This window comes from Pseudochaenichthys georgianus, chromosome 15 (genome assembly GCF_902827115.2).
Source record: "Pseudochaenichthys georgianus chromosome 15, fPseGeo1.2, whole genome shotgun sequence".
In the NCBI taxonomy this organism is placed as follows: Eukaryota; Metazoa; Chordata; class Actinopteri; order Perciformes; family Channichthyidae; genus Pseudochaenichthys; species Pseudochaenichthys georgianus.
In genome coordinates, this window is record NC_047517.1 from 3,938,084 (window position 1) to 3,963,953 (window position 25,870).

The following is a 25,870-nucleotide window of genomic DNA, read 5'->3' on the forward strand; positions in this document are numbered from 1 at the left end:
TGGTTCTTCCTGTTTCCACCGCAGCGGAGCCGGCTCTAAGCACCGAAAACCGGTTCTTAGCCGGCCCCACTCAACCGGCCGGCAAGAACCAATACTTCACGCTTACGTCGGAGGCAGGGGGTGGGATTAACCTGATCAACAACAACAAAATGCCGCAAATTCTGTTCAGCAACACACACAACTACGAACCAGGATGGATGCCAGTAAATGCAAGCAGCAGTGGACCGCTGAAGAGACAGATGACCTCCTCGGGCTTTGGTCAAAGCAAGAGATACAGAGGAAGTTGGACGGTACAACGCGGCCTAAAGCTATTTTCCAGCAGCTGCAGCGGGAGTTGGATACCACCGGACTCTGGAGCAAATAAGCAACATGCTAAAAAAATCAAGATAGACTACCGGGATCATTGTTGTTGTTGATATGAGGGATTTTCGCGCATTGTGGGTGTCATAAGAAGGCGCGTAAACGTTTACGTGATGACGCAGCTTCACTCGAGCTCCACTCAGGCTCTGAGCGGTGGAAACACAAGTGGTGCTATAGAGAAGAACCGGTTCAGCACCAGAAAAGCAAAAGAACGGTTCTTGAACCGGATCCGGTTTGGTGGAAAAGGGGCATTAGAGACACAGAGCTTTTAATTCTGGATTAAAAAGGCTAAAAATGTGACTAGCTGCCGTTTAAAAATCGTATGGACATCCCATATACCTCATTCACACCAACGCAACTCCGGTTCAAGCTCCGTGCTAGAGATTCTTAGGTTCAGAACCGGTTCTTAGGTTTAGCTACGCACAGTAACCCTGCTGAGTGCTCACTAGCGCACCTCCCCCCGTTCATAAAGTCAAGACCCCCTCAAAAGGTCCGGTTTATTTCATTTTAAGGATGTGCACCAAGCAACCTCTCCAGGTGCTCCTCTGAGAACCAGAGCATAACAGTTATGTGCACCCCTGGTTATAGGACATTAATAACCATAGGCTCACTAAACATGACTAATACTCCCATGCCAACTAAATGGAGCAAGACGCAGAAGTCAGATACCACCTTGATAGACACATCACGAAGCAGTGTATACTGAGAAGTTGCACTTGTTCATGTTGGATGTAATCACACAGTAACCAGAAGAGAAACACCCACAGAGAGACTACTCGTGACTAATGAGAGCACCCTATAAAACCATTGTAAAATGTAAATCACAGAATCATTTGCAGTTTGGACTGCAGTGTAAGCTGTGTCGGTCGGGGGGGGGGGGGGGGGGGGCTTACTGATTGTTATGAAGGGGCTGCAGGCTGTGTGACATGCAGAGTCTAAGTCCTGATTTAAGCCTGTCTGCTCTCCCTGCAGGAGTCAGGTTGGCTTTAGGGGCCACACACACACAGGTTGTGAAAGGATTCATTAATGAATTGACAATGTAGAAAAAAAGAAATAGAAGAAGCTAGGGGCATTAACCTTTAGTGTGGAGGCAGCCACAGAAAAGCAGTGTGTGTGTTTGTGTGACACACGAGGCTGGAGGCTGAGCTCTGACTGGGACACAGGCCCTCTCGTCAAAAGCCTCAGACAGGTAGAGAAAAGAAGCCCTGCTGAGGCTTTTACTGGGAAAACAAACACATGCACCTCTGCAGCGGCAGCGCGAGTGTGAGTGCAGAGTGGGCTGATCAACAAGGACCACCTTCAAATGTCACATACATGGCAGCGTGCACTGGGAAGACAATACTGCTGCCATTTGTATAACAGAGTGTCCAGCCCTGCGCAGACATTTCACTCAGTTCTTTCAGTGTGAGGAATGTGAGGAATCCTAGCCTGGCTATTTGATTGTCCCTTTTTTAAGGAACAGAGGGGAGTGAGGGTCCGAGTCCGTCTCTTTGATGCTTCCCCCTCTGTGTTTAGCCATGAGCCAAGACACTGGGAAAAGTTGGGGTGCTGCTCCAATAGCGCTGCCCTGTGGGACCCCCCTCTATATGGCTGATCATAGGACCTCTTTGTGCTGCCAAGATGAACAAATACAGAATTAATTGCAACAGAAGCAAAGAGAAAGTGTTGGAATGAAATGTGCCAACCAGAGACGAAGTGTAGAATAAAGACGTTAGAGTAAATACTTATGAACAATGTCCAAACGTTTCCAATAGGAATTTGACGAAAAAATACTATGAAAATAATAGACATTTTGATAAGAAAGATAATATTATAATAATTTCAACAAAAGAAAAGTGACAAAAATGTATTGTTGTTTATTACACAGCTTAGTTGAATACTGATTGGTTAATTCAGAACATGTGACACGTTGTTAATACAGACCACTGTCAAGGACTATAATGACCGTTGCTAAGGAAGATCAAGAAAGAGAAAGGAAAAGAGGTTAAAAGACGGAGCGCTGGACGTCAGATAAATCACCAGAAGAAGACAGACAGCTCAATATCTTGCACAGGATCTGCTTCATGTATTATGTAGTAAATATGCTCCAAGACAGACTTGACCTTATCCTGACTTATTTTCCCTCTCAAGACTACAAAAAACCTCTTACAAACGTATCTCTATCAGCTTTAGTAGGGTTTGAGGAGATTGTGAAAACTATAATAGCATTTATCTGTGAATGTTTAAAAGGAGCTAAGGCAGCAGTTGTATTTAAAACATGTACTCTAATTGGTCTTTATTTTGAAAATCTTATTTAATGTTAGTTAGTTAATGTCTCTGTATAATACATGAACACTATAACTCAAGATGTGCTAGCAATATATACCCCCATGCCAGTACAGTATGTTTCTAATATTCAGTTTTAACGTATTTTATTTTACATGTAGTTAAACTTACTTATTTCTGCATTTACTTGCACCATTGTCTCTATATCAGTCGGACACTTGTTGGATGTCAATCATTGCTCCTAAAATGTGATTAAACACTTCCAGTTTGCAGCAGGAATTAATTAAGAAGTGCAATGCCTCCTGGATAATGTTTTAATAATAATTGTATAATGACACGAGTCATTCTAACATTTTGACCCCAAATCAGTCAAATATTCAAAAGCCCTCAAGCTTCATTTCAAGTATTATCCATCGTATTGGTTTGTAACTTTTCGTGATCGAAATAAATCTCTGTGACTTTTCTGGGTCCGCTTCAACTTTTAATTAGTCCGTATACCTGAGCACCTGTATCCTCCAGGACAGAACACCCTGCCCCCCCCCTCACATTTCCACACCATTCGGGAGGAAGCAGCTTTTTGTGTCGTGTTGCTCTGTTGTAATTGGCCCAGGTAAAGCTGGGTATTACAGCAGCCTTGGAGGGGATGTATCAGGTTTAAGCCTTGCTTTTCAGACGCAGGAATTTTCAGAGGCCCCCCATTTTGAACTGCTCCTTGCTCATAATAGTCCTATAGAAACCTGGGACACAATGTTGCTGCCTCCATGCACTGATGCAGTAACACTGTACATGGCAACAGAAGCCATGTGGGACTATTAACCTGGTAAATTATAGACATTACAGTGCGTTTACCCATAACGCACTGGGCTAAGCAGAACTGGGGCACTCAATCTCACTTTACTGAAGACAAATGAATGAGTGCCATGCATTTGATTAAGTATTATGAGCACTCACCCCGAGTGGCGGCTGGTGGAAAATATTTTTGGTGGGGCTGTTGATATAGTAAGTACACATTTTTTTTGGGAGAAATGACCCCTTAAATTAGGACTTCTGGTGATGTAATGGCATTTCCACTGCAGCGCGGAGCTCGCTTTAAGCGTGCCGAGCCGTAGCGGGTCCTAATTCACAGTTTTTCTGGCCCCATAAAATCGTGGTTCTAGGGCCAGGAACAACCAGGCTGAGTCGGGCTGAGTATGCTAAACTAGAGAGAATCGTTGGCAAGGGGGCTACAACAAGATGAACATATTTGACCGTGATTTAATTGTAATACACGTTTCAAAATGATGCCGAAGTAACAACATACTGATACCGGTTAGTAAAAACCATGAATTAATGCTTTGACAAGTCTGCAGAGAGACGGCAGGCGAAAAACCTTTTAAAATGCGTGTTTTCTAAATGGAGCTTGGCTAAGTTAACGTTATATATGCTCCGACCGTCCACACTCACAACAACGGCCTATACAGACATAAATAAACCAGCGACTGTATTCTCCATGACACAGACAGTCTGTGGTTTGTACTTGTTTAACTTTTGTCTAGTTTCTGAACAGATATGAGGAGCTGTGAGCTCTGAGTGCTAGGAGCTAATGGCTGTGTTGTTATGCTATGTTAGCTTTGCCTAGCATGGCTAGCTTGAAGGTACTTGTTACATTACATTACATTGTATTTAGCTGACGCTTTTATCCAAAGCGACTTACAATAAGTACATTCGACCAGGAAGACAGAACCTTGAAGAAAACAGAATCATATAAGTACATCAGGTTTCATAGAGCCAAGCATTTCAAGTGCTACTCAACTGGCTTTAGATAAGCCAGTCCTTTATTATTATATAAGTGCTCTGTTAGCAGTTCTTTGTTAGTAATTCTATCGCTCGAAGTGGAGTCGAAAGAGATGCGTTTTCAGTCTGCGCCGGAAGATGTGTAAGCTTTCTGCTGTCCTGATTTCAATGGCAGCTCATTCCACCATTTTGGAGCCAGGATAGCAAACCCACATGTTTTTGCTGTTGGGAACTTGGGTCCCCCTCGCAGCGAGGGTGCAGCGAGTCGTTTGGCTGATGCAGAGCGTAGTGTACGCGCTGGGGTGTACCGTTTAACCATGTCCTGGATGTAGGAATGGCCAGATCCATTCGCAGCATGGTATGAAAGTACCAGTGTCTTGAAGTGGATTCTAGCAGTTACCGGAAGCCAGTGAAGGGAGCGGAGGAGCGGCGTGGTGTGGGAGAATTTAGGAAGATTGAAGACCAGACGAGCCGCTGCATTCTGGATGAGCTGCAGAGGTCGGATGGCACATGCAGGTAGACCAGCCAGGAGGGAGTTGCAGTAGTCTAGGCGTGAGGTGACGAGAGCCTGGACCAGAACCTGCGTGGCTTTCTGGGTCAGCTGGGGACGTATCCTCCTGATGTTGTAAAGCGTGTATCTGCAGCAACGGGTTGTAGCAGCGATGTTTGCAGTGAAGGACAGTTTGTTATCTAGGATCACACCCAGATTCCTTGCAGTCTGAGTCGGGGAAACAACAGAGGTGCTGATGTTGATTGTCAGGTCAAGAGTGGGACAATCTTTTCCTTGAAGGAAAAGCAGTTCAGTCTTGACAAGGTTGAGCTTGAAGACGACCTGGGTCTCTGAGCGGGGAAAGGACAGAATTAATTGGGTGTCGTCAGCGTAGCAGTGGTATGAAAAACCATGCGAGCTAATGACTGATCCAAGCGAGTTTGTGTACAGGGAGAAGAGGAGGGGACCAAGAACAGAGCCCTGAGGGACCCCTGTAGTTAATTGACAAGGGTCGGACTCGGACCCTCTCCAAGTTACCCTGTAGGTACGGTCTTTGAGGTATGAGGTGAGGAGGGAAAGTGCAGAGCCTGAAACTCCAAGTTCTTGGAGAGTGTGAAGGAGGATCTGATGGTTCACCGTGTCGAATGCAGCAGACAGGTCCAAAAGGATGATGACAGAGGAGAGGGAGGCTGCTTTAGCCGTGTGCAGTTCCTCAGTGACAGCAAGGAGAGCAGTTTCTGTGGAGTGACCTGCCTTGAAACCAGACTGGTGCGGATCCAGAAGGTTGTTCTGATGGAGATAACAGGAGAGTTGTTTAAAGACCACGTGTTCAAGTGTTTTAGACAGGAACGGGAGGAGAGAGACAGGCCTGTAGTTTACAACATCTGACGGGTTGAGAGTGGGTTTCTTTAGGAGAGGGTTTACTCTTGCCTCCTTGAGACTGTTTGGAAAGTGACCAGAAGTTAGAGAAGTGTTGATGAAATGGGTGAGAAACGGTAGAATATCAGGAGCGATAGTCTGAAGGAGGTTTGAAGGGATAGGGTCCAGAGGACAGGTGGTAGGACGGGCTGAGGTAATGAGGGTAAGAACCTCACTTGGCGAGAGAGGGGAAAAGGAGGTTAGTGTGTGGGTGAAAGGAGGGTCTGGTGACCCAGCGGTGAGTAAAGGTGAGTCAGAAAAAGAAGAGCGAATATCATTGTCTTGTCATATGTTACTTCGTGCACTCGTGCTTTTAAAATTTTTCGGACAAATGCTTCATATCATTTACCCCCGTCACAGTCCACGGGCACATCGTATCTGTCCCCGGCTGTTTGAAGAGCAAGCATGGGAAACAAAAGACAGCATTTACCTGTTTGCATCCAGCTAGCCATGCCTTTCTGGTGTACCAGCTACGTGAGAAGCCTCGTTGATACGTTTTGTCTTTTTCACGAGCTTGCTGCGATATATACAAATCGGGTTGGTCCGGTCCAAGGTCTTGAAGCAACAGTTTATCTCCCAAACTTCTCCTTTCGTAAGGATTGGAGAGTAGCTCTTGCACGGAATTGGGTGCGTACCGAGGTCCGGCGACTCCACCTGCACACAAAGCCATTCTCACGAGTCTAAAAAACAACTCACGTCAACACACGTAAGCAACGTAGGCGCCAACGTGGGCGCCAACGTGGGCGCCAACGTGGGCGCCAACGTGGGCGCCAACGTGAGCGCCCTCGTGACCAAAATATTTGACGCCGCTGATTGGCTGAAATTATGTTTCGGCGGCACAGTTTACTATTGAGACTTTTGCAACATGCTGGTTGCTGCTGTTTGGCTCGGGGGCTCCTTGCACGGCGCCCGGTAATGATAAACTAATGCCACGGGCAAGGCCAGGCAGGAAACATGTGACTTATCAGTAACTTTAGACATCGTAACACAATTTTAAACGAGATTTTATTGTAGATTATACAATACCAATTGTATGATATTTACCTTGTTCATAAAAATATATATATTTTTAAGTAACACAATCATCAAGCCATATACCTAGGTATTTATAACAGGTAACCACTTTGAGTACTTGTCCCATTATCCAAAGCAGTGTCTGTAGTCTTTGTAGCTTTAGAAAAGAGCATTACCTTGGTTTTATCAACATTTAAAAGAAGCTTAAGCTCAGAGAGCTGAGTCTGAATAATGTTAAAAACAGCCTGTAATTTAACAACAGCCTCCTTAATGGAGGGACCTGCACAGTCAACCCAGTCTCATAAAAAAACGTGTAATATCTACGTAGGACGTAGTATTTCTACAAAAACGCCTCTGAAATGGTAAGATCCCTACGTTTTTTTTCACCATTCATTCCAATGGCTGGCGTCTATGTCAGGTGATCTTCACATTTCTCCCTGCAGAAAAAAAAAAAAATGGCCGAACTTCGTTTTATTCTCGGTGTAAAATGCCTATTTTAAAGTTAGTTTGGCCATTAAAATGCCTTTTGATGTAATTTGATGCGAGAAATATGAGTTGTTATTTCAGATTATGTGTGCAGTGGATGTACATGATTTAGTTTGCTAGTTATTACGAAGATTACTTCAGGAAATTGTGTCGATACAACGTTTTCATTGTTACCAAGGTGGTTGCTAGTGCTGCTATCGATATTATTTCTGTTATGTTGTGTAACAGTTTAATGGTGTAATCTTTATTGCTACCCCCCGTCAATGTATAGTGTTGGTCCACAGCGCAAACGTATTAGTTTAACAAAATCCGCATCTAAAATTGTGGCATAGATATGTTATTTTCCCCTGTGCAATTCCAGTCTCACATCTCACATCACATCGTCATAAACAAATACCGGAAACAGACCGAAAACACTTTATTCCGAGTGTGCTTTTTTTCTCTTTGAAAGTCATCACATAACGGCATTGTAATACACGGTTCGGCTGCATTAAATATTACATATCTGCCGTAGTTCTCTATTTATAGAACCCTGATGAGAAGACTTCTAGACAAACATGAGGAACTGCCGCCAACACTGAAAACGTGACATGGATCATAAATATATCAGCCATTAAACAACATCTTACATTTCTTTTCACACAATACGTCTCCTTGCAGTATCAACACTAATTCGGCTCACTTTTATATTTGATCCAATTGATCCATAAAGGTGCACAGCTGATATAAAGGGACACCTAGTGGTTAAAGCATGTTATTGAATTTCATTATTTTTATTATTAGATATTAATAGGATCCCTATAAAGTATATTCATTACTCGTTATTCTCTACTAATAGTTCATTAAAGACTGTATATAATGATTATTTTGCACATCCCTTTCAAGATTTCAAGATTTTCTAAGGTTTATTGACATATCATATACACAAACGGTGTAGTTATGCAATGAATGAAAAACTTTGTGTATACCTCCAGCAATGTTAACTATGTTGAAGCACTTATTTTAACTGATATTATACATATGTATTATACTCTTATATAAGATGTATGTAAATAGTATAAGAAATGTGCAGAATATGACGGAGGTGGAGGTACACACATATTGATAGTCTTGTAATGCACTGTTGAGGAACCTGCGACCAAAGTTTTTCATCTCCGACCTTGTCAGGTATTGAACAATCAATAAATAAAGAACACAGAATTATTAAATATAAAACACAGAATTTGTGTGATTAAATGATTTACAAATAAACACTACTGCATATTTACAACTGTTACACATGCTGATGTAACGCAAATGTTTCCAACTTGGGATCAATAAAGTATATCTTATCTTAAGATGATTGATGGCTACTGCCATATTTGCAAAATGTGCCTCTGAACCTTGACAAGTGCATGTTTCAGGCTCATCAATTAACAACAGGAGGGGTCACAGACATAAGACCAGCTGTTAAAATAAAGCTCTTCTGACCTTAGCTGGCATGTGGGTAATGCTGCCCATTATGGGCACAAGCCATTTTCACCCATTTATTAATTATATGTTTTAAATTTGAGTGCTTCCTATCCCCTAAACCTCCAGGGATGTACACAGTTTAATACTGGCAACTTCTTATTATGGGAAATACGAAAACGTCTTATAAAACTACAACTCCTAGTAGAGACATGCCATAGAACATGTTGCGAAACACAATAGCCAGCATGTGTAGTTCTGGGGACGGGGTGGGGGAGGGGGGACGGGGTGGACCCGTTCAAATCCAGTTTTGGACAGTCTGCCGTGGTTCCATCCCATTTCAAGTGCTGTTCAACGCTCGGCACACTCTCCAATCACAGAGCTTGAGGACAATCACGGGGTTTGTCAAGCGAAGCGGAGAGAATACTTACTTTCGGGTGTAATATTCTGTAAAGCAAATGAGCTGCTCCGACCCTCGGTCCTGATGGACTCCAACTTGTGTTTATTAATCAAACAAATAAATAAACACAAGGATAATTATGTGTTATTGTTGAGTAAATGGAGAATTGCACAGGGGAAAACGTATCTATGCCACAATCTTAGATGCGGATTTTGTTAAACTAATACGTTTGCGCTGTGGACCAACACTATACATTGACGGGGAAGGGGGTAGCAATAAAGATAACACCATTAAACAGTTACACAACATAACAGAAATAATATCGATAGCAGCATCCCTAGCAACCACCTTGGTGACAATGAAAACGTTGTAGACACAATTTCCTGAAGTAATCTTTGTAATAACCATAGACTGTATATAGGTAATAACTAGCAAACTAAAGATCATGTACATCCACTGCACACATAATCTGAAATAACAACTCATATTTCTCGCATCAAATGACATCAAAAGGCATTTTAATGGCCAAACTAACTTTAAAATAGGCATTTTACACCGAGAATAAAACGAAGTTCGGCCATGTTTTTTTTTTCTGCAGGGAGAAATTTGAAGATCACGTGACACAGCCATTGGAATGAATGGTGAAAAAAAACGTAGGGATCTTACAATTTCAGAGGCGTTTTTGTAGAAATACTACGTCCTACGTTGTGGACTAACGTAGTTATTACACATTTTTTTATGAGACTGGGTTGGCTCAGTACATCACGGTATCATCTGCATAGAAATGTAAAGTAGCTTCATCCATATTTTCACCTAAACCAGGGGTCGGCAACCCGCGGCCCACGGGCCGCATGCGGCCCTTTAAGCCCTCTGCTCTGGCTCCCTTGAGCTTAGACAAAAATAAGAAGGAAATAAAATAAAGTCTTTGTTGGACTATTTATATTTTGTTGCATGGTTGAAAATGTTTCGTATCTTGTATTTTGAGGTGATACTGTGACACATAAAAAAAAAAAAACGGTTTTAATTAGGTCAACTAAAATTTGCGTCACATCCTGCTACGGTCCCGCGCGAGCGCCTTTTCTTGGAGGCGAATAACCTGACCCCCGGCTCGATGAGCGAGCTATGGATAAATCAAAGAAAAGTACCGGAGGAACACAGGATTTAATTCTGTGTGGATAGAGTTATATGCTTTCACAGCAAACGATGCTGGTTTACCGGTATGTTTGATATGTAGAGAGAAGTTGTCAACGGTGGTGCAGCCTTTACGTATCGAGGAACAACACGGGAGAGGTAGACAGCTGACGATCTTCAGTCATAATTCAATGGGTATTTAATTTATTTCAGAAAACACTTTTTGTTATATTCCATGGAATGCTCCTAACGTCCCGATAGCAATGAATATATTAAATGCTTTGACAATAAATACATACAAAAATTTATCTCTGGAACCCGTAGCGCTGTAAAAAGCACGACCAATCATCTGAGCCGGCCCGGCTAAAATAACTGGATGGCCTAATACTGCCTGTCAGCCTTCCATCTGTGCACAAATTTATCTCGTGCCCTCATTGGTCATGTGCGCGTTCGTGTGTGTTGGAGGAGGGACTCTGTAAGAAAGTCTGAAGAGGCATATTTTTTCCGGTTGTGTACTTTCAAATTCTAGCGCACTCGAGCTGGTTTCTCCATTCTTACCCATATGTTTTATTTATTTCAAAGTGGGTCCATTTTAATAATTTTTTTTTTTCCTTCAAATGTGCAGAGGACTCCCCAAATGCTGTGTTTAATTTATTTTAAAGTAGGCCTGTGTATTATTTTTAATTCTCCTTATAGGAGTTCTTTGTTTCTTATTAGAGGTTAACAGTTGTATATCATGTAATAAATAGCCTAATAAATGCAAAAAAACTGTAGTTTTTGTCTGATATAACAATAAAAACTATGAAATATGTTTTGCGGCTCCAGACAAAAAAATGTTTTGGAAAAAGGAGCAAAATGGCTCTTTTGGTCAACAAGGTTGCAGACCCCTGACCTAAACTGTTGATATATATAGAGAATACAAGTGGACCTAAAACAGAACCTTGAGGAACACCATTAGCAATGTTTAACCACTCAGAATACAGCCCATCAAAATGAACACATTGGGACCTTTCAGAGAAGAGGTAGTTCACAAACCACCCCACTGCATGGCTGGATATGCCAATGCTGGATATGCCAATGCTGAGTAGCCTCTGCTTTAAGATGCAATGATCAACGGTAGGGATGTAACGATATCCCGAATATCGCGGTAAATAAACGTCCCAATACCGTCGTGAGACTGACAAAATGTACCGCGATTTTTTTTTTTTATTAATTTTTGTTGTTGTTTTAAACCTTTATTTAACCAGGTGGTCCCATTGAGATCATCGATCTCTTTTTCAAGAGAGACCTGTCCAACATGGCAGCAAGTAGGTTACAACATGAACATAAAACAACAGAACACAAAAGGACATCGTATTTACAGGGCTACATTTACACACCTAGAGACATTGACAAGTACCAACAGTATATTTATATCTCGCCCTGTCAATAAGCCTCGCCTTCTTGGCAAAAACGGTATTGTTTTTGAAGTGGTGGAGAGACAATGCACAGTTTGACCCAGGCCCGGACTGGCCATCGGGAGGACTGGGAGGTTTCCGATGGCCTGGCTGGCCTGCTAAGTGGCCTGCTGGTCTGAGGATTTTTTTTTGTATGTATGTATTGTGAACGCAACGCTACGCAAATGTGGGTCTGACTCTGCCTCACAGAGGGTGACTGGCCTGCCGACATGATGTGGCCTGCCGACATGGCCACTTTCATACAGCTTATAAATACCTGGAAATGTGGACATTCTCATATTCCTAAAAACCTGTCTGATGATGCTGAGTGAGTGACTAGTGAGTTTGAGTTGAGTTACTTGAAAAACTAAAGTGAAACTTGATTTATTTTATTGCAGGGTCTGATTATTAAATGTCCTTGTTTATTTGTGAGATGCAGTGGCACAAAGAAAATGCCTACTTTGTTTGGTAGTAGGCTACTATAGGTATAAAAACTGGTTTTCTTGTTCCAGTCTGTTACTGTCACTTTGTTTACACTTTAAAATACTGCTATCCTACTAAAATGCTGTACAAATTGAATTTCCCCCCCCGTTATTATTCAATATCGCGATAAATACCGTACCGTGGACTTGTTATCACGATATTATCGTACCGTGAGTTTTTGGTATCGTTACATCCCTAATCAACGGTGTTAAAGGCTTTGGAAAGGTCAATAAATAGAGCTGCACAACAAATTTTCAAAACCACCGCGGGGGGGGGGGGGGGTGCTAGTGGATCGCCGGAGCTGTATTAGATCAACATTAACATGCAACATGTTGTATATGCACTGTCTTGCTGCCTGTAGGAGTGAGCAGAGGGTCGAGTTGTCGATTCTTGTTCAGTTTTCTGTGACTATCTCCCTCACCCTCTCAGACTTTCAGTTGCGCGCGCTACTAAAGAGACGCGCTACCATAGAAACCAAACAATGGTGTAGCTATATTAAAGACCGAGTGTCCTGAGTAAATCTGATTATGTCAGAAATCGGGAGTAATGCGGGAGAAATATGACCCCGGGAGGAAACCGGGAGAGGCCTATGAAAATCGGGAGGGTTGGCAAGTATGTTCACCACTTTCATTGTGGCAGTGATGGTGCTATGTTGCTTTCTGAAGCCTGACTGATGTTTAGACAGAATATCATTTTTACATAAAAACTCCTTTACCTGTTCACTCACTAGGCGTTCGAGCACCTTCGCCAGAACTGACAATTTAGAGATTGGCCTATAGTTATTTAAAATAGTTGCCTCCCCTCCTTTTAGCAAAGGCAAGACATAAGCTGACTTCCATACTTTTGGAATTGTGTTCGTGCTGAGGGAGAGGTTAAAAAGAGAAGTAAGAGGAGGAGCAATAAAATCTGCAGCTATCTTTAAAAAGAAAGGTTCTACGTTGTCCGGGCCGGCCGGTTTCTTAGGATCTAGCTTAGATAAGGCTTCATGAACAACATTAACAGTAAAAGGAGTAAAACTGAAAGGGTTTTCCAGACCAGATTGTTCAGAGTCACCGACTGTAGTGTTTACAGAAGCAGAGTTAGAAACAGAATCAAACAGAGAGCCACAGGACACAAAATGCTCATTAAAGCAATTTAGCATAGTAGCCCTGTCCGATATAGAGCCATATGCTGTGGTAAGGCACGGAGGTAGCTCATTACGGATCTCACCGGTTGATATCGATTTTATGGCTTTCCAAAATTTCCTAGGATTATTTAGGTTTTCTGTGGTTACTGACAAATAGTACTTCGACTTTGTACTTTTGACATGTGAAGTGAAGCTATTCCTTAGCTGCCTAAAACGCAGCCATTCTACCTCTGAGCCTGATTGCCTAGCCTTTGCCCAGGCCTTGTTTCTCTCATGAAGGAGACTAGACAGCTCAGCAGAAAACCAAGGATTGTCTCGTCCCTTCACTCTAAATGTACGCAGGGGTGCATGTCTATCAATGATCTCCATAAAACCAAGATAAAAATAAGACCATGCAGTTTCTACATCAGCACACAGATCGATTTTTCCCCAATCAAACCCAAACAGATCATCAACAAAACCCTGCTCCACAAAATGTGTTATGTCTCTCTTGCAGTGATGTACCTGAACGCGTTCAATGAACGATCGTTCATGAACGCGTTCATATTTTGGGCGAACGTGAACTGAACGTACTGTATTTCCGCTAGATGAACGTAATTGAGAACGCGTTCATTCTCAGCGCTGTATAACGGCGTTCAAAAGTGCGTTCATTCTCAGCACTGTATTATAACGGCGTTCAAAAGTGTGCCAGATTTCATATGCCTTTCAGCCGAAAACCCAGTTAAAACACACCGTAAACAGGCTTCAAAATAATGCGGAAAACCACCCAATCTGGCAACAGCAAGCTGCCTGTGACGCGTACGCGCCTGTCACCCCTGGCTGTCGCACTAAAATATAAATATACTAAATATATCAGACTCCTCACAACAAACAATGTGGAACCGCGGAACCGGCAAGCATTGAATGAATGAATGAATTAGTATGGACGAAGCCGAGAGCAGCTGCAGCAGCACTCGCTCAGAGTGAGACTCTACGGCAGGGGTGGGGAACCTCCGGCCTCCGTCCGTATACGGCCCGCGAGACAATTTGGTACGGCCCTCGAGGTAATTTATAAACACACGCAAAAAATAAAAAAATGAAAGAAATCTAGACCGCAAAAAAATTAAACAAGCGAGTGCCTGTTTTTCCTGGCCAAGGTCAGGGTCCTTGAACACAACACGAGCCTAACGTGTCATCACGTGGTATATGTCTCGACTGACAGGGGTGCAGTTCTGACGGAGACCACCAGAACGCCACTCCAGCACTTCAGAAATTGCAGTACCGATAAGTCCATACACACGCCGCAGTTTCTGCGTGTCTGTGTCTTTAGTTGAAAGCCCAGTGGCGATCTGCTCATCTGTCATACTGATCAGACAGTCAATAACTGTGTTGTTATCATTAGCATCTGGTTAGCTAGCTATGCTAACGAATATAAGAAGCTTTGTCTACAACCAGTGAGGTAAAGGCACATCTTTATATGATCATTATAGTTATAAAAAAAATAAGAGAATAAAGTAAACAGGTATAAAATACTATATGACAGTTATTAATAAAGAAGAATACAGTTTGAAAGGGTAGTGATTTGTCAAATATCCATAAATTAAAAGAAAATCTGCTTACAGTTGTGTTTGGGTGTTGAGAGATGTGTCCATAGATCTCCTAATGTTGCTCTCAAAGTGCAACAAATCTTCCCAGGGGAGCATGCCCCCCGGACCCCCCTAGAGGAGGTTAGGTCCCCCCCACTTAAACCATGTTCACATGGATAGGAAACTAAATACATTTGCACACATCTTGTGTCCATATCTTTCTGTGTTGGTGGTCACGCCACACCCTGCACGTGCATGCATAAGCAGAGGTCAATAACTTGTACGGCCCTCTGAGGATATTGTAAAAATTGAAATGGCCCATTAACATCGTACAGGAGACAAATAATAGCTCGCAGCAACGTATTGAAAAAAGAACTATAAACTATAAATTAGTTCATTTTTGAAACCATGAACTTTAGTTCAACATTTTGAATTATGAACTATGAACTGAACTAGTTCATTTTAAAATGTGTGAACTGTGAACTGAACTAGTTCATGTAGAAAGTGAACTTTCCCAACACTGCTCTCTTGATAATAATACGAGGTTTAACCTTTTGAACCTTAGTGTCCCTAATTGTGGCTACAACACAGTGATCACTCAGATCATTTGCAAATACTCCCACAGATGAGTATTTATAGGGAACATTAGTTAAAATGAGATCAATGAGGGAGGATTTATTAGGGGACTTAATGTTAGGGCGAGTAGGACTGTCAACAATCTGAGTAACATTCAAAGAGATACAAAGGTTTTTAAAATCCTCTGACACTGCAGTTAACCAGTCCCAGTTAAAATCTCCAAGTAGCACTATGTCCTTGTAGTCTAGTTGCGATAAAAGATTTGCTAGTGAAGACAAGGAGTCTTTGACAGCTGAGGGGGGTCTGTAACAACTCACGACCATGACCTGTTGACCATTTGCCACTTCTATATTTAAGGCAAAAAATTGGAATTGCTTACTGATCGATTTGGAAACTAATGTGGTTACACTGAACTTATTCTTAACATAAATGGCAACGCCACCACCTTTATTAGGCCGGTCGGAACGATACACATTATAACCATTTAAGGCAATGTCAGAGGCCAAAATAGATTTGTTTAGCCATGTTTCTGATAAAACAATGACGTCAGCGTCAGTCGAGCTCACCCAAATGCGGACACAATCTAGTTTACCTAACAGACTGCGCACATTCAAGTGGATGAAACCCAACCCAGATCTAGCTTTAAAATCAGCAGGAGTAGCGATCTGACTACTACTACTGGGCGGACCAGGGTTAGGTTTCCTGACAGTAATAACAACAACAAGCATCTTTTCCTCTTAAACGACACATACATTGTCATCTACTTTAGAAACACCGGAAAAGTCTGCGAGAGTGTGATTTGAGCTTAAGAAGCAGTCCTGAAGAACCATCATCGCAGGAAAACAAAAAAGACTAACATATTTTGTCGAGCAGATTGTCTGTGACAAGGCAACCGGTAATTGTTTGAGCAACACATCCGAACCTTTGCAGGGGATGCCCACTGCGGGTGGCAGAACAGACCTGAATCCAGTAGACTTCTCAGAATGACTAGAGATCTTCTCATAGTCCAAAACAGTTAACAGGAGCAGCAGAATCCCGATATGGGCCATTTTCCCAGACCAGCACACAGTATCCGCGATGTTCCTGGAGCAAAATCAGCACAGCAGCAAAGGACAGGCGAAAACAGCAGCGTGGAAGCGCTCCGGTCCCTCCGTGGTATCCCCGAGGTGAAAGCAGGCCTCTGCAACAGCAGAACCAGGACAGGTGGAAAGCAGGCCCCAGCGGTGGTAAAATCCTCCTCCGCACAGCAGCACACGCCCGGTGGAAGCAGGCCAAGCCCGAAGCGTGGATCCACTCCGTCTCTCCGCGACGTCTCCGGGGGAAAAACCTCTCCAGTATAGCCGTATTCTATAGGTGGGAGCAGGCCTCCGTAGATCGCAGACAGCAACAGCTGGAGCCGCTCCGTCTCTTCGCGACGAGCAGGCCTCCGTAAATCGCAGATCGCAGGCAGCAACAGGTGGAGCCGCTCCGTCTCTTCGAGACGAGCAGGCCTCCGCAGATCGCAGGCAGCAACAGGTGGAGCCGCTCCGTCTCTTCGCGACGTCTCCGGGGAAAAAACACCTCAGTACAGCCGTACTCGACAGGTGGGAGTAGGCCTCGGCAGATCGCAGACAACTAAAACTACTACTTGTATAAGCAGGGATGGCTAAAAGTTTGTAAGCAGGAGAGCTAGATGCTAACAGATGCCAGATGCTAACAGGTAGTGCGAGCCTGTAGAAATTGCGACCTGCGAGGCGAGTTCACGTACTGGGCCCGGCTATTCCAGTCTAGAGATGTCCAGAGACACACCCCGCATCGTGCTGTATGCTTTCACACATTCTGCTTCCACATTGGAAAAGAGCAGCCCAAAATGCTCGTTATGTGGAAACAATATTGAAGAGAAGGCTCCGTAACACATTACTCTAAGGATCGAGTTCAGACATTTTGACAGTTGTCTTGAACACTATCATCAGAGTAACGTGATCGAATCAATAAATAAAGATTTCGAAAATAGGTTTCAGAGTGGCCTTTTATTGTGGCCAGCCTAAGGCACACCTGTGCAATAACCATGATGTCTAATCAGCATCTTGATATGCCACAGCTGTGAGGTGGGATGGATTATCTCGGCAAAGGAGAAGTGCTCACTATCACACATTGTTTTAGATTTGTGAACAATATTTGAGAGAAATGGTTATTTTGTGTATAGAAAATGTTTTAGATCTTTGAGTTCATCTCATGAAAAATGGGAGCAAAAACAAAAGTGTTGCGTTTATATTTTTGTTCAGTGTAGCTCAATAGTTCACTGACACCTTAAATCTTATACATTTTTCGTACATTGGGAGTTTCGTGAAACTTTTTAATATAGTGTGTATTATTTTACTTTTTCTATGACGCTCATTTGTATGAAACCCATTCCCTGTAATCCAAATATTCCTGCTTCTACACTTTCTTCTTACACATTAAAGCCAGCATAGCAGTTCAGCGTCAGCTTTTCAGCATAAAGCAAGGAATTGCATTCTCTAGTTATTTTAGCAGTGCACAGGACTTACCGTTCAACATCCCAGACGCGAAGAGGCGACGTGTTCTCACAGCATGCGGTGCCTGTTACAAAGGATCTGCACACAGACGAGCGACACACACAGACCATGATTAGTGTCATCAGAACCACTTCAACAGATCAACTCAACTCAGGACAAAGTGTTGATGCCACCTGTGATGGAAACTTCTGAAGCAATGCAGACAGGACTCAGAGAGACAAGAGAGAGCTGGAATTGTGATGGCAAACACTGATGGTTTATTTGGAGCTTCAGCCGGAGAATTCACAAGACATGTCATGTGCCATGAGGTGACACAGCTGCTGCCAAACTATTCTGATGATATCTGACCCAGTCCCATGTATTTAGCTGGTTCTGAGAGAATAATCAACATGCCAAGATAAAACAGGCAAAGCACTATAACCTCTATCTGCTGTAGCCAACAGGCAGGGACAGGGAGACAAAACACTGAGCGCACAACAGCCCAAGGTTGCAGGTGCTCATTGTACAAACTGATGAACTGGGTCAAAGTTATGGGCCCAGGAAAATATTTCCCCAACACCACCAAAGTCGTCACACATGGCAAAACTCGAAACATTTGATATCATTTAATGATCCTAAAAAATGTGCAGATATCCTCTGCTATATTGAAAAAAAGGACAACTAACGAGATAAGTCTGATGGCCCAGCAAACAGAGAAACTTTTTTTATTTTCCAGGTCGTCATTGTGAGTCCATGGTGGATCTTTGTTTGCCCATCTGCTCTATGAACATGAGCTCAAGACATGGCTACGCCTGCTCCTAAGTTCCTTTAATGTCTCTCTTTTTCTGGTATCAGAAGAGGACAATCCTTTCTCCTCTTTTATGCTAGCTTCTATTCATTTCTCAGTTAAAACAGGCTTTAGTGTTAGGCTACACTTTCGTTTTAATTGCATTCCATGTGAATACAGAAAGGTTTACACTGGAAACCTTTCAGTGTTTAAATAAAGAGTGACATGAGAAATATTTTGGCAGAGAAAACCATTAAAACAAGGGACATTCTCCATATTTGTAGATATATTTCTATTAGTAGATTGGCTACGGGACGTAGCATGTCAACTCTTGTTAATAACATGGCATGTGTTCCCCTATTTTATCTATTTCAATAATCTTTCTTCTCATAGTAAAATTATTCATTTGTATAGATATACTGAGCGACATCAGAAGATAAGTAAAGTACACCGGTGGCTGACATTACTACCTCAATGGTTTCCTTTCCTTTGTTGTTATAAAATGTCTACGTCCACGTTGCTGGTAATTTAGTCAGAGGGACCTTACATTTTCCCCTTTAGTTTTGGGGATGTATTCTTTATGTATTACTCATTACCCACTTGACTTAAGGAGTGGGCCCTAGTGACACACACACACACACACACACACACACACACACACACACACACACACACACACACACACACACACACACACACACACACACACACACACACACACACACACACACACACACACACACACACACACACACACACACACACACACACACACACACACACACACACAACACACACACACACACACACACACACACACACACACACACACACACACACACACACACACACACACACACACAGTTTCCCAGCAGAAGAACACAGTGGTGATCCTTTGATTGGAGTGGCAGGTTGGAATTAGCAGCTAGGTATGCACAGTGAATACCAGGCCTGTGGAGAGGGGGGGGGGCAGAGAAAGGAGAGGGAGGAGCGCTGTGGGAGCGGGCTGACAGGGTGTGTCTGGCTGTTAGAAGCTATGTAGAGGGCGGGTGGTGACCAGGGGTGCTGGTGGTGGGGGGGCTTCTGTTGGGCCAGGCCGAGTCTCATGGCTTAGGGCCCTCCTACAGGGTTGACGGACAGGGGGGAGGCCCACCTTTACTCACACAGATAGTTACTGAAGTGCTGCTGGTTGGAAGACAATACTGTAGATGGAGGAGACAGACGCAGATAGAGATATGTGTCTGTATGTATTTCTATATATTTCTTCAGCTCAGTGAGATTGTATATTGTAGATCATTCAATTTATTCAATACTTTCGTTATATTTTGTATTATTTAAGCACAGTGATATATGTCCTTTCTATTGTGAATTTCTTGATGCTAATGTTAATTTTTATTATAAATACTTGTTAATTTTAATTGTATTATATTTGTATCTTATTGTATCTATAAAACATGTTTAACTCGTCTAATGCTTGTCAACACTGCTACTGTGACAAAATGATTTACCAGTATGCGATAAATAAAGTTTCTATCTATCTATAACACATTTCTGTAGCCTCGTGAAGGGAAATCACTACGTGAAAGGATTTCTGTTGAATTCCTGTTGGGGTTGGGGATGAAGTTGCGGTGAGGGTGGGGGGGAAGGTTGTGGTGACAGAATACATAACTTTCATTATAATCCAAAAATCTGAAATACAGTATCATTGTTGTCATCCAACTAAACACATCTAGTCAGCGGTAATACACCTAAGGTTACATGAGATCATAAAGACCTCCCTCACTATCAAACATTTCAGTTCAAAACTATTGTTAAATACTGGGGATCCAAGTGATTGATTGAATGATTAATTGGCCTTCCACAATGACTACACTGAAATATGTTTCTGTAGATCTTAAACTGTGAAGCATGAACCCCTTTGTTATGCTTGAGGATAGAACACGGCCAACTAATCATTTGCAGCCTGCAGATAAAGATGTAGATATGTACGGGAATGAGAAAGTCCCAGAGATTGTTTCAGGCACTGTAAGTAGGCTATATTCTAAGTGCATTTTCATTTATGTTGACCCCAAGGTTAACTCCCAGCCAGTAAACCACAGAGAAAGGAAGGAAGCTATTAGCTCCAGCTGTGTTGGAGCACAGGTCAGAAACACTGGCAGCAAGCCTGCCTTCATTTAAACAAGACAACCAGTGCGGCCTTCCACAGTGTCTTTGTCCTCTTTTTGTGGACTGTGCCAAAGATATCAGTAAGAGGGATATTTAATCTGCAAGTAAAGAGAAACTGAGAAGTGACGAGAGGTCGATTGGAAAACTCAAAAGATAGGTTCACAATTGCTCAGGCTTTGTTCCTGTAATGTCTGAAATGTTTCTGTGGTCATCTTGGACTGGCGACCCTCATCAGGGAGGAGAACATCAGAACAGGAACAGTCTGGAGGGCTTGTATTAGCTATTCCCCCTCTTCCACTGAAATGACGTCTGTTCTGCTTTCAGGCTGGGGCTACTGTGGTTCACAGTTGGTTCAACCTGCAAACAACTTAAGAACCAGTTTGCTTTTCCACCCTTGATGCATATTCCTTTTATACATTTATTTTAGTTTTACCTGACAATGTTTGGCCGCATGGCGCTGTAAATAAAGGGTTGTATGATCTGAAGTTCTAATTCATAACACTCCGTTCGATGTCTCACTATGGGATGCGCCTCATCGCGGAGCAAACAGAAGCATCAATCTCATTACGCCAATCCTGATTGGCTGGTGATCTTGACGTCAACGTCAAGGGAAATCACCGCCTATAAGTAGCTTGCGCCACGACGCATGCGTCATTCAAACACCTCTTCTCGCTTCAGAGCACATCTCACAGTAGCCGGGCAAGCTTCACTGTCCACAGACTGAACCCAAAATACCATTTCGGTCGACGGGCGCTAGCCGGCTACTCCTTCTGCTTCGCAGGAAGACGGTAGTACTAACGCCGTTAGTACTTAAAAATCGACCTCGCCCTTCTCTACGAGAAAGTAAGGTAGGTCCGATTTTTTAAAGCTAGCAGCACACCTGTTGCTAGCTCGCTCCCTCTCTACCGACACCACTGTAGCGAGGAAGTTTTTCTTTTCTCTTCCTCACGGAGGGGAAAAGGATTAAAAAGGAGCATACTGCCACACCAGTCAGTATTCTCCGGGAATAAAAGACCCACACCGTCCTTTTTCTCCGGATTAAGGACAAGGTGGTTTTATCTTTTCTCCCGTCCCACCTGTCGAGAGCGGGCCCTCTCCACGCCACGAGGCGGCCAAGATGGACGCACCTCTCCCTCACACCAGAGGAGTCAGGGACTCGGTGGCTCGACTCTGCGGCTGCGGGTTGAAGATCTCGGGCACAGACACATACCAGAGGTCTGGTGTGCCTGCCTCGGGCTGGAACACGCCCGAGGCGCTATCGACAACCCCGGCTCATGCGGACATTGTGTCCGCTTCACAGTCAAGAGCCTACGCCGACGGTTAGCACGACAAGCTAGCCTGTCAGAACAGGACCCCCCCATGTCCATGGACCCGCCGGCCGGCAGTCAGGACACGGGGGCGTCCGCCACAGACCTCTCCGTGTCGGTCTGGGGCTCATTATCAGCGATGGCCTCAGAACCGGAATCCCGCGCCCTGGCAGGCCGGGACCCGGTGACGACAAGTCACGCGGGAACGGATTCCCGCGCTTTACCAAGCTGGGGCTCCCGGTTAGACCTCACCATGGTCTCACCCGCGGAGGATGTCCTCAAGTTGGATTATGAGGAGGACGAGGAGGGGGACGCCTTGGCGTTCCTCCTGTCCGAGTCAGATGAACAAGAAGAGGATACCTTCATGTCATCGGCCCAGGCTGCAAAGCCTGGAGCGAGGGCTGCTCTCCCGGGCGACAGCACACCAGCTTCGCCCGGTCTGAGCATGGACCTGCAGGCCGTGTGCAAACGCGCTGCGGTCAGACTCAATGTTCCATGGCCTGAAATGGCCAAGGAGACCTCCAGGTCCCGCTACGAGGGGAAGCATCTTCCCCAAACAGCGGGCAAAGGGAGGCAACTCCTCCCGGTTTTTCCAGAAATGTTGGATGAAGTGTCGGTCTCGTGGTCCTCCCTTCAGCAACAAGGTCCCAATTCAGGGTGCCTCCTCCCTGGACTGCGATGGGATGGAGAAGCTCGGCCTGCTCCGCATACCGCCCATGGAACCGCTGGTGGCGAGCAGGAACCCCACGCTGCCAGCAAAGGCGGACCGCTTTCAGTCTACAATGACCGAAAAGTCCTACAAAGCGGCAGCGCTGTCCGCCAGGGCCCTGAACGTGTCCTCGCTGCTAACCGCCTACCAAGCGGAGCTCTGCGAGTACCTGTCGGGTAACCCGGGGGCAGCCACTCTGGACGAGATGGCAGCGGTCACGGACATTTGGAAGGGTCCAGCCGCTGCCTTCGCAGCAGCAGTCCTTCACCCAAGCTGTCTCAAACTCTGCTCGGTTTAAAGCACCGGACAAGCAGAGGTCGCAGCCCACCCCGAGTCCCCAGCCCAGGCTGGAGCCAAGGGCAAGTTGGCCGAGAAAATCTCCGGTTCCGGCTGCAACCCAGAATTTCGGCCAGCAGTCGAGGAAGAAGAAATGAGCGGCGTGACAGCCCCTCCTTCTCCCCTCCGTGAATGTGTTCCAGCCGCCTCGAGAGATGCCTAAACACCATCCTCAAGTCCGCACAAGACACATGTCACACATTGATTGATTCCTCTGTCATAAAACATTTGCCGCTGACGCATCCAGGCTTCAGGCCGAGGGCGCAGCTCAAAAAAAATGAAAAGAAAATCAATGAAGCCAATATACAGCCTGTCAATTGTTCCCCTTCTGAGAGCAGCTACGGCATCTCTCAAAAAGGCGGATTATTGGCGGGTCTGTGAAGGCACCACCGTCACACACATGCGCAGTGCCGGCTGGAGCTGTAAGGGCACCTCCGTCACGCGCAGTGCCGGCTGAGGCTGTGAAGGCACCACCGTCACACACATGCGCAGTGCCGGCTGGAGCCGTAAGCGTGACATCTCAGCTGGCTCTAAGGAGCATACAGCAGGAGATACTCACGACATCTGCCTGGGCTTCTCAAAACAGTTACACTTTATCTGTTTTCACAAGCCCAGAGAGAGTCAACCCATATTCTGGAGAGAGAGGTTCTCTCTCTCCTAGAAAGAAGGGTTTTATCTATAAAGCCCACCGAGCGGAGTCAGATTACGCAGACAAATGTCCTCGTAAAGCACCCGCTCAACATGGGGCTCATAATAACACTAAACCCCGCGCGCCACGGCGTGCGGAGAGTATTGGTTATTATGTAATGCGTAGTGGCACTACACCCGACTTTTCTAGTGCGGGACGCGCCTACGGGTGCTGTCCTTTCACGGAAGGTGGTCACCACGGACGCATGTCAGACAGGCTGATAGGGTATTTACGAAGGTCGCCCGGTGAGAGGTCCCTAGAGCAGAGACCTCCAGCGGGCGCACGTAAATCACCCGGAGCTTTTAGCGGTGTTCCCCACCCTAAAACGCTTCCTGCCTTCTCTCAGAGGACACCATGTCCTCGTGAGGACAGACAACACGATATCGTGTATGAACCGCCAAGGGAGGTTACGTTGTCTCCAGTCACACACACTGGCACACAAACTGATCCCTTGGCGCGGCAGACGTCTCTGCTCTCTGAGAGCGACACAGGTACCGGGAGTGATGCACCTCGGACAGAACTACTGTCCAGGGGTGCACCACTCTATGCAGACTGGACTCCTCATCCAAGGATCGTGAGTCCGCTGTGGGTGCGTTACGGCGGAGCCGCGTTAAGTCTGTTCGCATAAAGAAAAAATGCTCAATGACAGCCGTTCTCTTTAATGCACCGATTTAAACGCACTGTTAGGCGGGGACACACTTGTACACGATTTGACCTCCGGGTCCTCTGTACGCGTTCCCACCCCTGGCTCTGTTACCCCCCAACTCTGGCCAGAGTGAAGGAAACAAACGCCACACATTTATACTGATTGGTTCCGCCCTAGCCCTATGTACGGGCTGGCGGAGATATACCAGCTGTTGTGCGGGCAGCCATGGCAGCCCCCACCACGCAGGGACAGATTGTCTCAGGCGGGGGGGGGCGATCCTTTACCCACGTCCAGAGCGCGGGGCACTATGGGCCTGACCAGTGAGTGGTACAATCTGAATACAGTGGGACTCCCTCAGAAGGTGATAAACACTATTCAGAGTGCGAGAGCTTTCCTCCACAGGTCTCTCTATGACTGTAAGTGGAGGGGTGTTTGAGGAGTGGTGCCTTCAAGAAGGACACGTCTCTTTTTCAATGTCCTGTCGGGGTGATTTTTATCATTTCTACAGGACTTGATAGATAAACACAGAGTTTTCTCCACGATCAAGGGTACCTGGCTGCTATTGCTGCATGCCATGTGGGCTTTGAGGGTAAAACGGCTAGCCAACACCCTTTGGTTTGCCGTTTTATGAAAGGGGCTCGCAGGCTCCTCCCTGTCTCCAGGTCGCTTGGTGCCCTATGGGACCTGGCAGTGGTTTGAATGGGCTCAGAATGACCCCATTTGAACCCTGGAAGGAGCTGACATGAAACATCTGTCACTCAAGACAGTGCTGTTACTGGCCCTGGCATCCGCCAAGCGGGTCAGCGATATTCATGCACTGTCTGTACATCCCTCATGCACTCAGTTCGCCTCAGGGCAAACGAGAGTGTTGTTGGAGCCCAACCCTGCCTTTACACCAAAGGTGGTTGGTTCCTGTACCCCAATTGACATTGAGGCATTTCCTCCGCCGCTGGTTTCCTCCGGGGAGCAGCAGCAGGATCTGTTGTGTCCAGTCCGGGCTTTACACACATATATGGACAGATCAAAGGAGCTTCGTCTTAATGACCAACTCTTCGTGTCCTGGGCTAACCCTCACAAGGGCAAGCCTGTTACTAAGCAACGGCTCTCACACTGGATTGTGGAGGCAATTGCTTTGGCCTATACGCAGGGCCGGATTAGTACCTGCAGGGGCCCCTGGGCACTGAGCGCTCATGGGCCCCCCCCCCCCAACCCAACAAGTAACACCACGCCTACCCAATCCTACCAACATGACCAATATTTAGAA

At 45.0% G+C, this 25,870-nt stretch overlaps 1 protein-coding gene across 3 annotated transcripts in view; it reads right to left on the reverse strand.

Annotated features, from left to right (window-relative positions):
• Positions 1 to 25,870, reverse strand: part of fbxw4 (F-box and WD repeat domain containing 4) — a 104,028-nt gene that overhangs the window by 21,965 nt on the left and 56,193 nt on the right. For 2 of the 3 annotated variants that reach the window (XM_034100085.1, XM_034100083.2), the window contains exon 6: positions 18,001 to 18,066. The exons of the other annotated variant lie outside the window; for it this stretch is intronic. In XM_034100085.1, coding sequence (XP_033955976.1) covers positions 18,001 to 18,066 — 66 coding nt within the window. The remainder of the gene's footprint in view (positions 1 to 18,000; positions 18,067 to 25,870) is intronic. 3 annotated transcript variants of the gene reach the window in all.